This window comes from Molothrus aeneus, chromosome 3, assembly GCF_037042795.1.
Source record: "Molothrus aeneus isolate 106 chromosome 3, BPBGC_Maene_1.0, whole genome shotgun sequence".
In the NCBI taxonomy this organism is placed as follows: domain Eukaryota; kingdom Metazoa; phylum Chordata; class Aves; order Passeriformes; family Icteridae; genus Molothrus; species Molothrus aeneus.
Window position 1 is genome coordinate 2,316,878 of NC_089648.1, and position 14,415 is coordinate 2,331,292.

At 43.5% G+C, this 14,415-nt stretch overlaps 1 protein-coding gene across 1 annotated transcript in view; it reads left to right on the forward strand.

Moving 5' to 3' along the window:
- Window positions 1-808: 808 nt before the first annotated feature.
- Window positions 809-14,415, forward strand: part of XPO1 (exportin 1) — a 34,057-nt gene continuing 20,450 nt past the window's right edge. The window contains exons 1-4 of the mRNA XM_066546023.1: window positions 809-893; window positions 4,483-4,614; window positions 8,222-8,323; window positions 12,134-12,206. Coding sequence (XP_066402120.1) covers window positions 4,489-4,614; window positions 8,222-8,323; window positions 12,134-12,206 — 301 coding nt within the window. The 5' untranslated portion in view covers window positions 809-893; window positions 4,483-4,488. The remainder of the gene's footprint in view (window positions 894-4,482; window positions 4,615-8,221; window positions 8,324-12,133; window positions 12,207-14,415) is intronic.

Consider the following 14,415-nt stretch of genomic DNA (forward strand, 5'->3'; position numbering starts at 1 on the left):
GGCTTACCCCCCCCGCCGCCGCGCTCTCCCCCCGCCCATCGGAGGCGCGCAGCGGATTGACAGTCCGCCCGACCAATCGGTGTGGCGGCCGCCTTCGCGGCGGCACATCCCGGGGCCAATGGGAGCGGCGGCTGGGCGGGGCCCCCGAGGTTTCCAAACGCTCCGCGGCGCCATGGGCTGAAAACTAAACCGAGATGGAATCTCCCAGTCTGAACCGGTTTGAGCCGGTTCCGAGCCTGTGGCATTAGGAGGGGGAGACGCGCCGCGCTCAGTCCCCGTCGCCGCTGCCGCGTGTGTGACCTGCTCGTAGGGGACCCGTAGCTGAGGGGGCGAAGTTTAGTGCGAGCCGCGGGGGGGGCGGCGGGAATGGGGGCGAACTGAGCGCCGGGCGGGGAGGGCGGCAGCCGCAGGGGCAGCGAGAGCCGGCGGGGCCGGGCCTGGGCGGCGCGGGAGGCGCAGCCGGGTAGATCCCCCCGCACCAGTGAGGCCGGAGCGCCGCGCCGGCCGCTTTCCCGGGGCTGAGGGGAAGGCGCGGAGCCGAGCGCGGAGCCCCGGGGGCCGCTGCGGGCGCCTGGTGCAGCCAGGCCGGGCACGCTGCGAGAGGAGGAGTGGCGCCACTAACCCCGACCCACCGCCGAGCAGGGAGCGCTCGCCTTCCCCCCCACCTCCTGCCGTGGTGGTTTTTTCCCTCCTTCCGTGCTGATTTTTTTTTTCTCCTCCTTCTGAGGTCCTTTTTTTTTCTTTTTTTTTTTTTTCTTTTTGGGAGGGGGTTATTTTTGGTGGTCTTTTTTTATTTTCCTTTTTTTTTTTTTTTTTCTTGTGGCGTGTGGTGGTTAGAAACTTGGCTCGCTCGCCCCTACTTTCTGAAGGAAGAGGCTGTGAGAAACCCCTAGGTAAGCCAGGGTTGGGGGGTCGCGATGGGCAGCGCGGAGGGGGCACAGGGGGGTGTTTTGAGGGACAGAACGGGGGGATGTGCCCGTGCACAGGGCCCTAGAGCCTGGCCTGTGCCTGGAGGGATGTGATGGAGCCCGTGGAGAAGCCCTGAGGGGCGGGGGTGCGCTTGGATGGGGTTCGGGGTACGAGCATCCCCGGCCTGGCCGAGCGCAGGCACGGATGCTGCGGGAGATGCTCCTCGTTAGGAGGGGGCCGGGTGGGCTGGGATCGGGCACGGGTAAACCCGGCGACATAATCTGTAAATTATTAGGAGTGGAAGTTTCCAGAAATATTTTTTTGTGTGTGTGTGTGTGTCTGTGCAGCAGTATTGAAACGTCCGCCTGGATCACGTGGGGAGCCCTGTATAGAGCGCAGGGCTGGAGCCCAGGGGAGGAGGAGGAGGAGGAGGAGGGAGGGGCTGCGGGGCCACCGCGCTCCGCAGGGCCCCGGCCCGCCCGACCCACCGCCCGGGCCCGCTCCCCGCCGGGCACCGGGGCCCTGCCGGCCCGAGCCGCAGCCGGAGCGGGGCCCGGGAGCCGGGGTGCTGCCCGCCCGCCCGCCGGGGCGCTGCGGCAGGAGCCGGGGAAGGGCCGCGGCGCTGGGTGGGTGTGAGTTATTTCCAGCCGAAAATGAACGCTCCGAGGGGCCGGGCAGATGTTGCTTAATCCGTCTCGTCCTTCTCCTTCACGTGTGTGTGTGTGAAGGAGCGAAGGGAAGGGGCGGTTTCGTTGCCATTGCTGGTGTGTGGAGCGTGATGCGGACGCGTTTGTCGTGCGCTGCGTTTCAGAGGCACTCAGCCCTCCTGGGTGGGATTTACAAGTGATGCAGCTAATTCCTTGGAAGAGGGAGGAAATTCATTTGCATTGCCTGCTTGGAAATGGGGCACAGTGACTCTTCCAGGGTGGGTTTGCTTTTTTTTTTAGGCGCTGCCCCCAATGAGCTTTAAATATCTGGGTTAAAGGTACTGTAGGATTCATGGTAAATGCTCAACGTTTCTTACTGTTAAGTGCCCGCTGTTATTCCTGTGTGTTACATGCTAAAATGAATCGGGTCTACCACAACAAGCTAACTGTTGTGTTAAAGGTCCAGGGTCATCGAGAGTTGGGATAACTGTGTAAACAGTGCTGTAAATGCAGTTCTTTTGACCTTCGGTAGATGTCACATTCTTGCTGTGTTGTAGTTCAGATTTTTTTTTTATCGTTTGGTTTTTATTTAATTTTTTTTAAACTTTTTTGTTTCTGTTAGCCCATTTATTGAGAGACTGATCAGTGGCGGTTCTTGGAGCCGAGGCTTAAATCTGTTCCGGAGTTCAGGCATGATGGGGGAGGGAAAAGTGTAGGAGTACAGTAAATCAGAGATTACGAGCTTCATGTGGGTGCAGGGTTAGGAGTGGGAGATGGAGTTGGTTGCAGGTGCTGCTGGCCACAAAGCCGCCATTTCTGTGTTTCGGCTGCCGAAGTAGGTAGGTCATTTTGAAGATAATGCTGGGAGTGGCGAAGGGCCCTATTCAAAACATTTCCTTTCTGCTCCCATGTGTTGAATAACTTCTCTCGGTCACGCTGCTCCTCCTTGGCGCTCTCGGGCTGGCCTGAAAAGCACCGAAAGAGGCTCAGGCCTGGAATGAATGGCCCTACCTGAGTGCACGACATTTATTGTAGTTGGGAACCGCTTTCCCGGCTCAGCCGTGGAGGCCAGATGTGGACGAAAAGGGGCGTGCCTGGGAGCATTAACTGCTCCGAGCCTCTTGGTGGGTGCAGGTTCCTTCCAGGGTGCTGCTCACTGCCCCTCACTTGCCAGGTGACGTTCTCTGCGTCCTCCTGAGCCAAAAGAATAAATGAACAATGAAGTCAGCCTTTTCTGCTGCTGTGTTTCTCGCTTCCCGAGTTAACATCACAATTTTGCAAACATTAGGAGTTCAAGGAGGGAAGAATAGACATGGAGTATTAATTTTAATTTATTTTGTTCCCTACTTGATGTTTGTTTTCTCCTGGTTTTGCAGGAACATGTTGTAAAAAGATTTGACTGAATGTTGAGCTGAAGCCCTTAAAATGGTTGTGTTGATGTATTACTGAGTTTTCTAGTTGAAAATGCAATCAGAATATTTGGGTTTGAAGTTATTTATATATATAGAAGTAACAGAAATTCCTTGACACTACTTGCAAATACACATTTCCCAACAAAAGATTTTCCTTGTCTGGATGCTGCAGTAAAACTTTCACTTAATTAGTAATTACTGGGGTTGAGGCACAGGTTTGTCTTGCTCCCTCCTTTTGAGCATGACTTGAATACGTAAAGCTTGAAACAAACTCTTCCTTACACATGGAGCTATTTAGTGAGAGCACATCTGACTTTATGGGGTGTGTTCCTGGAAGAGTTTCAGCAGGTTGTATCTTTCTGAGCATGCAGATGGCTCTGCTGTAACTTTTTGGTTGATCTTGCTCTTCCCAGACTCGTGGCCGTCTGAAGGGAGCAGTTTCATGTGGGATCTGTAGGCTTGCAGGGTTTGGAAAGGAGGGTGAGTGGCACAGAGGTGCTGTAGATGGCAGGGTGGGAATATGTGTTAGAGTTGCCATTTTCTGTGAGAACAGGGCTATAAACTTGATTGTTAGGGGTTTCAGCGTGGGGGAGGTAGAGTGGTGTGAAAAAGGTAGAGTATAACTTACCATCAAAAATTCTGTGGGTTCTGACTTGTTTTCCTGCTTTTCACAAATGTCTTTATCTTGCACCAGTCTCTGGCTGGTAAAGAATCTCACACACCCCACCTGACTCCCTTTGCATAATATCAGGGCTGCTCTATCTAGGACAAAGAGTTAATGCCTGTGTCCCTGGGTTTAGGGGACCTGAAACCTCCAGTAGAATTCCATTTCAGTTTGGAGTGATCTCACATGGCACACGGAGCAACCTGCTGATTTAACAATCCCTGGGCTTCGTGGTCTCAAAGTGCCTTCAGTCAACTTAGTTTCAGTGGTAATTTTTTACTTGGATGTGGTTAACTGGTAAGGTGGTTTTCTTTTTTTTCCCCAACAATTTAAAAAATGCCCTGGGGCTAATTTCTTGCTGTGTGTGTAGATCACGTTTCACCTCCATACCCAAGCGTTTAAAAGCTTTTGGAACTGAATCTTCTGAATGTGCATGTTGGCCTTGGGAACTCGATACTGGCTGAGGTTGCCAGTCTGGGTTTTGGTTGTAGTGAGACGAGGCTTTTCGGCCAGCAGACAAGTGGGGGCTGATAGCTGCTGTGAAATGAGCCCCAGGGTGCTGGTGACACAGCCCATCCTCTGCTCGGACTGTCATTGTGTGTTTTGCCTGTTGGCGACCCGGAGAGTTGTGCTGTGGTAGGAATGGGTGAATTTGTCAGGGAAAAGAAAAGTTTGTCCTGGTATGTGCCCCACAATCAAAGCAGTGTTGTACCCAGTGTTATCTATTGCTGCTAACATAAGCATCTTGTTTCAATGAGACAAATGAGATAAGTTGAAGCACTTGCTTTGCAGCTACAGCTGATAATAATTTCTTACAATTGATCAGGTTTTTTTAAAATTTATTTTGCAGTAATCTATGCCAGCAATTATGACAATGTTAGCAGACCATGCAGCTCGTCAGCTGCTGGATTTTAACCAGAAACTGGATATCAATCTCTTGGACAATGTGGTGAACTGCTTGTACCATGGAGAAGGTGCACAGGTAAGGTGGACTTGGAACATGCATTTATTGACCATGTTTAACCTTACAGCAAATCAGCTGAGCAAGATCAATTCACTTCAGGAACAATTAGTAATATTAGTGAATTTACTGAGCTAGTGACTGGAATATCACTGGCAGTCACATGAAATGTGAATTCACATTGAAATGACTCTTGGAGAAATGTTTATTTGGTGTGTGTTCATTTCTAGCTTGCCTTCTGATGTTGAGAATTATTAGCAAATATGATTGCTAAGCACACTTGGTGCAGCTCACCTTTCCTGACTCAGTTTTTCAGGAAGGCCTGAGCTACCTGTTACTTGTTATCATGGACAGGATTGTGAAGCCATGAATGTAATGTTTGCTTCACTGAAGAATTGTATTTAAAAGAGAAATCTTTGTGATGCTATTACTGTGTTTGTATTTATAAAGAAGCATGTCATGCTGCATATTTAATAGAAGAGTTTGTTCCTTTCTTGTGTCTGGGCTTTTTTATTTTCCATTACAGTTTGCACAGGTTCTTCTTGCATTCATTCCTTTGGACTTAGTGGAGATTGTGAAATATTAAGTTGAAATGGGAAGACTGTGCTATTCTGTGTTTGCATATATTGCCTTGAAAGTGAATCTTGTATTGCCTTTTTTTAATCTGTGTCTTGAATTTCTTTGGAAATGAGACTTAAATGTTGAGGGCAAGTATTGCTACAGAGGATGTTGGCATAGTTTCTCTCCTGGCAGATTTTAATTGTTCAGGCTCAACAAATTGGGAGTTTCACTGTCAGGCATCTCTTACTAAGATAGTCTTGCACAACAATAAGTGAATTAAATGGGACAAAGTAGCTGATGCTTTTCTATTCTTTCCAGCTGTTAGAATAAACAATTATATACTTGCATATACTTGCTTTGTGTATCTTTTTAGGGGGAAAAAAAAAGCTTTTATAAAGATTATTAATGTGAATTCCAATAGGTTGTTTTTTGAAATATTTGCATTTTGGCTGTCCTAAATTCAAACAGTTACTTGCTGTAATTTTTTAAGTGCTTAAGAATGACAGAAAACTCCGTGTAGCTTTTGCCTTAGAAGTATGGACACCTGTAGCACTTGTTTTGTGATCTTTTACTGCCTGCAAAACAGGTGATGCTTATAATCTTGTTTGGTTTGAAAAGAGTTGAAGAAGTTGGGAAGGCTTGTAGGGAAAATAAAGGATTAACACTAAATACAGTGATCAAATTGCCATTGTTCTGGCATTGTGAGAAGTTGCTTCACTTAAAACAGCTGGGAAAACTCTCCAGTATTTAGAAAATCAAAGCAATAAAATGCAGAAATTCAAGAGGTGGTGTTTAACTGGCAAAAGTAAATTATCATATGAACTTATTTAAATAAATGTACTTACACATGTCACCTCAATGAAACTTTGATCAGCTGTTTTAGTACCTTTCCAAACTGGAGACATTTCAGGGAATCTGAGCTTTTTCCTCTTCCATGGAGTTAAAAAAAGCAGGGAAAATGATTCTCAGTGGAGTCTGACAGCTCAAGTCCTTTACTGAAGGGTGAGAGGAATAATAGGAGTTGAGGAAAGTGAATATTAAAATTGAGAGATTACCAGTGGTTTTCCTGGAACAGGTCAGGGTAATGTCAGGGTGAAGCAGGTTTAGAATGCAACCTGAATGGCCTGTGCTGAACTTGCTTTCAGATTCACCTGCCTCCTCCTTCTGCTTAGTTCTTATCTCTGCTTGCAAAACTGTTATCTGCTGATCTGTATTAGGCAAGAAAGAAGCTATTTTCTGTCCTGGAGATTTGAATTTTTTTCTCTCAGCTTTTTTGGGTATACTTCTCTGAAAAGAAAGAATGTCCCCACCCCAGTGCAACACATGACTAAGGAGATTTCATGCAACTCAAAAATGTTTACCTGCACTCATCCCAGCCTATTAATTCTATTAATTTGTTAGATCTTCACATGTCCAGAAAGATTATTTGAAAATTCGTTTTTGGTACCAGCAACATGATAAAGCTTTGTTCTTGATTAACCATTAGCACTAAATTTGTGCTGTTTATGAAACTGCAGGGTTGGGTGTCCAGAAAAGGGGTTAGTGGGTATGAGAGTAAACCTCTCAGCACTGGGAGAAGGATATGGACTGTCTGTGTTTCATTGGTGTTGAAATTTGATCCTGGGATATGTTACCAGTATTAGAAGCAAACAGAACAGGAGGCCAATATAAAAACACACTTGCAGATTGAAACACAGCTATTCCTTCCCTTTTAAAACCAAATGTATTGAAAGTGCTGGTTCTTCTGTTTGGTTTTTTTCAGCTCTAAAGTCACAGTGGAGCAATGGGGCTGTACTGGTTGTGGTCTTGAACAGAATATTTGTGTGGTACTTGTCCATACCAGATCTGCAGGCACTTGCTGGTCCAGTTGCTCCAGTGTGCTCAATTATATCAAGTAGGGGTGCAAGTGGTGTTGTACAGATAGTTTAGACATCCTTGCCCTTTTCTGTTGAGACCTCCAATTTTACTTTGTGAATCACATGCCAAATTTGTCAGTTTGTTGTATTGTGTATATATGGATTTGGGGTCTTGATTGGGTTTCTAAGTTGCTGAAAATAGAAGTTTTCTTACACCAGTTGCTGATGAGACTTGGATGAGACCAGAAAGCTGCATGGTGTAGTGAGTTCTGACTATTGCAGCTAGTCCTAAAGCAAAGCTTTAACTGCTCTGTAACTGTCCAGTTGGCTCTACAGTGCAGTGAAACAATTAATTAAGTTGTTAATTGTGTTGTGAAATGTCCACCTTGGTGAGGCAGTGCCTGGTGCTTGCAGGGGGTGCAGTTTGCAGCAAGATTTGTCAGTACATGGCACTTCTGGAAATGGCTGACATCACTTGGGCTCCCTAAAAATTCCTGAGGACATGCAGGCTTTTGAAAAGGATATCTAAAATGAATTCAGCTATTTCAGTGTGTAATTGCTTCAGATGAGGTTTTCAAGAAACTGCAGCATCTAGGACAGTAATTGATAATGTCAGTCCCAAGGCAGAGCAAACCATTAGTGTGACCAGCCCCCTTCCTCCTGCCAGCAGGTTTTTATTAGGGTTTTGTAGGTTGTTAGGTACACCAAGGATCCCTCAGAAGTAGGGATTGGAGACCTCTAAAGCTTTGCTCTGTGGTTCTTCAAAATAAAATCAGTTCTGCAGCACAAAACAGTGTTCCTGGAACCTGGCACTTTGTGTAAGTGTTTCCACTGGAACTAGAAAGTTCGGGTGCCTGAGAATCAAGTTTTATCTAGAAGGCTTTGTGGAAGGGGAGGGAACTTCATTCCCTAGTAGGTTTTCCCCACCATGTGTGCTGTTCCTGCATGTTTGCTGGTCTGGATGAATCACTCAGGATGGAAGGGTGGAAATGAGGAATTACTGCCCTGCATCAAGTGGCTTTTGGAGTTTGGTTGTTAGTGAACTTCAGCTGTCACAGAAGGAGGCTTGAGGGACTTGTTGCTGCTGGTTGAGTTCTGCACAACTCTTAGATAAGCAATTTAAATGGAGTGTTACATATTGATGTCTTCAGTGACAGTATATAACTTCTTAAATAATCGAAATACTTTTTTCAAATTAAATTTTTTTTCAGCAAAGAATGGCACAAGAAGTGTTGACTCACTTAAAAGAACATCCTGATGCGTGGACAAGAGTTGATACAATTTTGGAGTTCTCTCAGAACATGAATACCAAAGTAAGCAAATTAACTTTTATTTATTTGGTTTTCCTCTTTCTTCCATTCATAAACTTTGAGGAAGGTATCTCATTTTTAGCCATAGACTTTCTTGATTCAAACCATATTTTTTTGATTGTCTTGTTCGCAAAGATTGCTTTAAGCAAGAACTGTAAATAAAAAAATATTCAGACCTCATTTTACATTGCCAAGAGTTTATCCCTCCCCCCTTTTTTGAGGATGAGCTAAATTGGATACACAGAATTTTTTCCAAGGCACATACAAGCATTATGCCAGTTGCCAAGATTGGTATTGTGTCTATATAAATCTGAGTAATGAAAAGTCTCCTAGAGCCACATTTTGTCCTTGGGTAAGTGCTTGGCTGTGTGTGATCATAATGAAAGCCACGTGCACGTAACTGAGGAGAAAATTTGTCCCTAGGTGTGTTAAAGGCAAAACAAACCTCATTAGGCCAAGGTTTTGGGCAATCAATAAAGGTTTAAGCACCCCAAAGTTTATAGTACATCAGTTCTTTGCTACTATGCAGAACACATTTGCTTTTCACTGCTGTTGGAAATCCATCCATCATGGTAGAGGCTAAAATGGGCAGCACTCAGGGCTTTTTCTGCAATTTGAAATGCTGTACCTAAGACTTGTGGAGTTTGAGCCAAAAAGATGAGCAAAATGTGTTTTCACTGTCTTAAGCTTGATTATTATCTCAAATAACTGACATGCATGTTTTTCTGCTGGATACATACTGTGTTCAAACAGAAAAAAAAATTGTGTTTGGATGGTTTCTGAAATCATGTGGTATTCATGAAGCAGTTCATATTTTTTTTTTTCATTGCTCTCTGAAGTTGAGGGGAAAGCAGTTTAAAGAACTTCCTCAAAGTAATACCTTTAAGCACCTTTAAGTAACAGTGTTTGCCTGTTTGCTTGCCTGGTAAACTTTGCTTTTTATACTGACAGACATTACTAATGTTTAAGTTGATTTATCAACAGTATTTTTAAAAACTCAAATTTGTCTTGTGAAAAATGAGATGATTAGAGGAACAGAAAGAAAGCAACAGGTAAAGAATTCTTCCATTTACATAAATTGCAAATGATTTGGTGCTAAATTTATGCACTATGACATTTGGCTTTTATGCAATCATATTTTTTCTTTAATTAAAGCTGTTAACACTACCTGATATTAATCATAATGTTCCATTATGTTGATTGCTTGTAATAGGAAGAAAAGGGGTGTCTTCCTGTGCAACTGACACAGCTAGGCTTTGACGGCAGGCCTCCACAAGGTCTACCCTTTTGATTCCCTTTAACTGAATTCTGTTCATCAATTGTTTTTTGTTTCTTGGGAGGTGGGAGGGAAAGGGATTCGGTGCATAAAATAAGTAATAAGGGTGCCATAGAAATTTCTACCACAGGGATCATTTCATGCTGGGTTTTTTGGTTTTTTTGAGTCTTTTGCTGTTGCCTGTCCCTCATCTTCATAACTACTAGTGGTAGACAATTAGCAAACCAAGAGCAAATTAGTTTTTGAAAAGCTTCTGTGTTACACAGAGATAAGGTGTGTTCACATGTGCTGGTGCAGTAGTTGATTAAAAGGCAGGACTTGGTAATTGGTATCAGTGACTTTTTTGGGAGTGGAGTTCCTCATTGTCAGAGAAAGTAGAGTAATTAGAGCCATCAAATAAATGAGACAAAGTCAAGACCCCCTGCAGGATGTGGGGCTGCTGGAGCCCTTGCAGTTGGTGTGGCAGAAGGATGTGCAGCTGAGGGTTGTACAGGGATTTTGCTGCTGTTCAGTGTCACCTGTGAGTGCCAGAGTATTTTTGGGACTGAGGAAGGAGTGAGCAAGGCACTGCAGAGGGCAGAACTTGAAGGCACAGAAGAAGGAGTAGAAACCTTTGCAGCATGAGCAGCTTAAGGTCCATGAACCCAAATGAGATGTTTGAGCAGGTAATGAGGGATAGGTGTGGCACATTGCTAGAGGTGTCTGTCCTTTTCTTTGACTCCAGGAAATTCTCAGTGAGGGAAAAGCCCACTGAAGATGAGATCTGTCCTTAGTCAGTTGTTAAGCTTTTCATTTAAGTTTCATTTGGTCATCTAGTGTTTGTTTAAAATGAAAAGTAGACTTGCCATTCTGGTGTAAAAGCTAAATAAGTTCACTTGTGGAAAAAAGTTTGGGAGAAAATGAACATTTCTAGTTAGTTGATACCTGAAAAATTAATGTATGTGCCTGTAGAACATAGAAATTTCAGTAGAGTTTAGATGTGCTTCAGGAAAGTTTAGCACTGTCTGTTATTAAAATTCATACTGTCAACATTGTTAGGAGCTTTTGTAAGTTTATTTTGTATCATGAGCCTGGATCACTTGCAGATGGTGTCTGTAGATTTATAGCAGTGGCTGAAATCAATTCCTGTGAAGCATTTTACTTAAGAATATTTTTGCACATTTTCCTACATGTAAATTCCCTTGATTTCATTCAGCTTTTATGTCAAGTAATTAAATAAAATTTTCAGGTTAAAATCTAGTTGATAAGCTTTTGCTGCTGACCGTGGAGGCAATAAAAATACCCTGCCAACTTTCTGTGATTCAGAATTTCTCTTGGTGCCCAGGGTTTTGGAAGGGGACAGAATATTTTGCAGCTGCAGGATGTGCACCTGAAATCTCCTGGGACTGGGATCAGATAGGGAAGCGAAGGGATGTAGGTTATGTTAAGATGAGAACAGCAAAACTGCTCTTTCAGTACAATGTAGCCTGGGACAGTCTACATTGTGTATTTTTAATGAAACTGAAGTCTGGATGATCCCTTTGGTGGAAATGCTAATGATCCTACTTTGTGTAACAACTAACCATTTTAAAGAGGAACTCTTATTCTCAGCCAAACTTGGAACTGTGAAAACTCGAGTTTACCTTTCAGGCATTGATTTTTTTTTTTTTCAATTTTTTTTTCTTCCTAATTCACCGTAGATAAAGTAAATGCAAAACTCCTCATCCCCTTTTCTCTCCTGTCTATTCATGCTAATGGGGTTTTACATATTAAAGTTTTTTGGTTGTACCATGACAAACTTCTTTCCCTGTTACTGTGAGTTGGCAGTAGGGACAAATGGGCAGAGGGAATGGCCATTTGCAACGTTAATGGTTTGGGTAAGAACATAGGAAGGAATTCCTGAAAGGTAAAATGATTTCCAAGAGCTTATTCACGTTTTTATTGTTCTTTGACTGAGCACAAAAGTTCATCTTTAAATATTAGAAATAGCTGCCATATTGGGGTGGGGATTGAAATTAAATAAACCTGTGGGTTGTCTTGCTGTTCCTAAAGTAACACACCAGTGAAGTTTGGGAGATAATTTCTCTAGAAAGTGCCAGTGTCAGGACATGTGATGCTAAGACAAGATTTTTTTTTTGCAGCTCTTAGAGGAACAGTAGGAAGCTTGAGCCACCATCCAAGCTGCTAAATATTTTAGGAGCCTGGTTGTGTTAATACTCAAACTTAGGAGCAGTCATTTGTGATACAAATTCATATCTGGCTGCTGCTTTTCCAGATAGCCAAAATTGTTTGCCAGAGGGCTTTTCATTATTGTTCTTCCCCCCCTCCTGGTGTGAGCATGATCAAACAGCAGGACTTAGTGTAGCCAAGAATAAAACAAGAAAATACGATGCATGAAACCTCAGTAAATGGGTGACTAGACATATATTTAATAAAACTGTTAGTTTAAGAATCTTGAAGTCTTAGATGTTAAGTGTGAATGTCTGATTGAATGAGAGTCCTGCAAGTTAGTTAGTCCTACAGAAATGTACTCACATTTTGTTCTTCTCCAATTTCAGTATTATGGACTGCAAATCTTGGAAAATGTGATAAAAACAAGATGGAAGATTCTTCCAAGGAACCAGTGCGAAGGTAGGGAGGGATTTTTGTCTTTTCCTCAGAACTTTGTGTATTAACTGAGATTTAGACTGTTAGTCTCTAACATTCTGTCATGTGTTATGGTATCTTGAATGATGAAACCACATCTTTCACTTTTGTGATAGTGATCTCAGTGGGTTGGTGAGCAGCTGAAATTCTGTAGCTTTGTGGAAAAGGTGTCACTGATAGTTTTGCAACATATGAGGTGAGCCACTGGCATTGAGGTAGAGATTTCCATTCCCTGTTCTTGGCACAGGAGGTTTTGTTTCCTTCACCCTCTGGAAGCTGTGTGTGCAGCCCCAAGCAGACTCTGTGGCCCCCTTGTTACCTTGTGTAGGTTTGTTTTATTTTGAAATGGTCAGCAGTTACAATGATTTTAACATGGAAACACCAAGTGAATGGCCTGTCTTACCTGGTGGTGCTCACTCATTCTGTTAGGCAGGGGGGCACTGTGCAGTTGGCTTTAGTTCATGAAGTGTGTAAGCAGGCAGATTGCTGTCATTGGTGCAGGGTAGGGTAAGCCCCAGTCTCCCATCAGTGCAAGGAACTGGAAGTCTGTAAATCAATTCTGTGTTTAGTTTATGGGTTTCCCCTCCCCTGTAGCTTGCAGTGTTGCTGACTTCTAGACATTGCCTCCAGTAAATGGAGGTACCCCTGTGGTGCAGGGTTAGTGCTTTTCACGTGCCTGGCTGTCAAGTCAGCACGACTTGGACTTCAAAACATTAAGTGCAACCACTTCAACTTCTTGACATTAAATGGTGTCACTCTTCTGTACTTGGTTTTTTACTAAAAGCTGGTTTTGGAGCTAATTAAAATTTCCATATTTGTGTTCTGCTGAGAGCTTTTATTAACCATGCTGAGACATGCTTTAAATTTTTACTGCCACTGCTTAGGTTCTGAAACTCCATTAATTAAACCAGAATTTGCAGTGTTGATGAAAACAAATGCATAGAGAGAGACTTTTACACTTCTGTGCTTATTCCTCCTTTCAACTTTCCCCCTTCCCTTCCAACTATAGGTTGGCAAAGGGTAGCTGTCTTTGAAAGTAAAACTGAAAGTGAAGTTTCCATTCATGCTGCTGTTGGAGGTTTCTAGGGAGCAGCTTCAGCTAAGGCTCAGACAAAGCTATGCCCTTTTGAGAAACTAAAAGAGCACCTCAGTTAGCTGAAGTTAACTGTTCTTTGTGCTTTTAATTACTGGAGTGTCTCAGCTCAGTCAGATTTTGTTACATCCCTGACTGTGAGCTGACTTAGTTTCAGCATTTTGAAGTTGTTGGCCTGTGGTTTTTGGCTGTGGGAGCAGAGCAGCAGGAGAAGGAGACAGGAGAATTGCCCACTGGTGGAGGGAGATGTAGAACAGATGTCACAGGATGGACCTAACTTGATAGTTTGGAACTGAACAGGTGTCAAATACAGGATGTGATTCAAGAGTTCAGATTCTTTAAATTCATGCTCTTAATGCAGAGGAGAGCTGAGAAGCAGTGGTGGTGGGATGAGGTGCTGCTGCCTGTGCTTTGGGTCATTTTGTTTCCAGCAGTGACAGCGCTGTTGGGTGGTTCCTGCCATCTAAGAAAAAGCAATAACTCTTATTTGTTACAAGGCAAAATCAAGTTACTGTCTGTAGGTGTGCAGTCATCTTGAGGTATCCTACTCTTACTTTTGCTGGCTTACATATCTATGAAAACTCCAGAGGAAATAAAAAAATCCTTTATACTAACAAAAGCGTGTTGTTTGTTCAGCTTTGAAAATGTTTTCCCTTTGACAGAGGCAAACTAAAATTGTGAAATTGACTTTTATCCTGTTCTAGGGAAACTAGATTAGTGGCTTTCACTTGTGTGGTAGAAGAAGGAACCAAATGTGTTTTCTGTACCATGGCATTTTATCCAGCTTGGCCTCAGTGGTGTAGGAAGGAGAATCTGTTTCATCTCTAATCCAGTTTGATCTGGGCTGTGGTAGTTGTTTTTTAAATTTTTTTTTTTATTTGGCTGATGATACTGGCTGGTACAAAGGAGCTGCTCCAGAGCTCATTCAGGTGGCTTGATTACCTGGGAGATAGCAATGCTGGTTAAATTGAGGTTTCCTTGACTCCAGCCACTCTTTGGTTGGCAGGATTTTCCTGTTTGAAGTGTAACTGGTGGAATGTGTGTGCAGGAAACTGAAACTCAGTGTACAATGGAATGCTTAGTGACAAAGCAAATCATGCA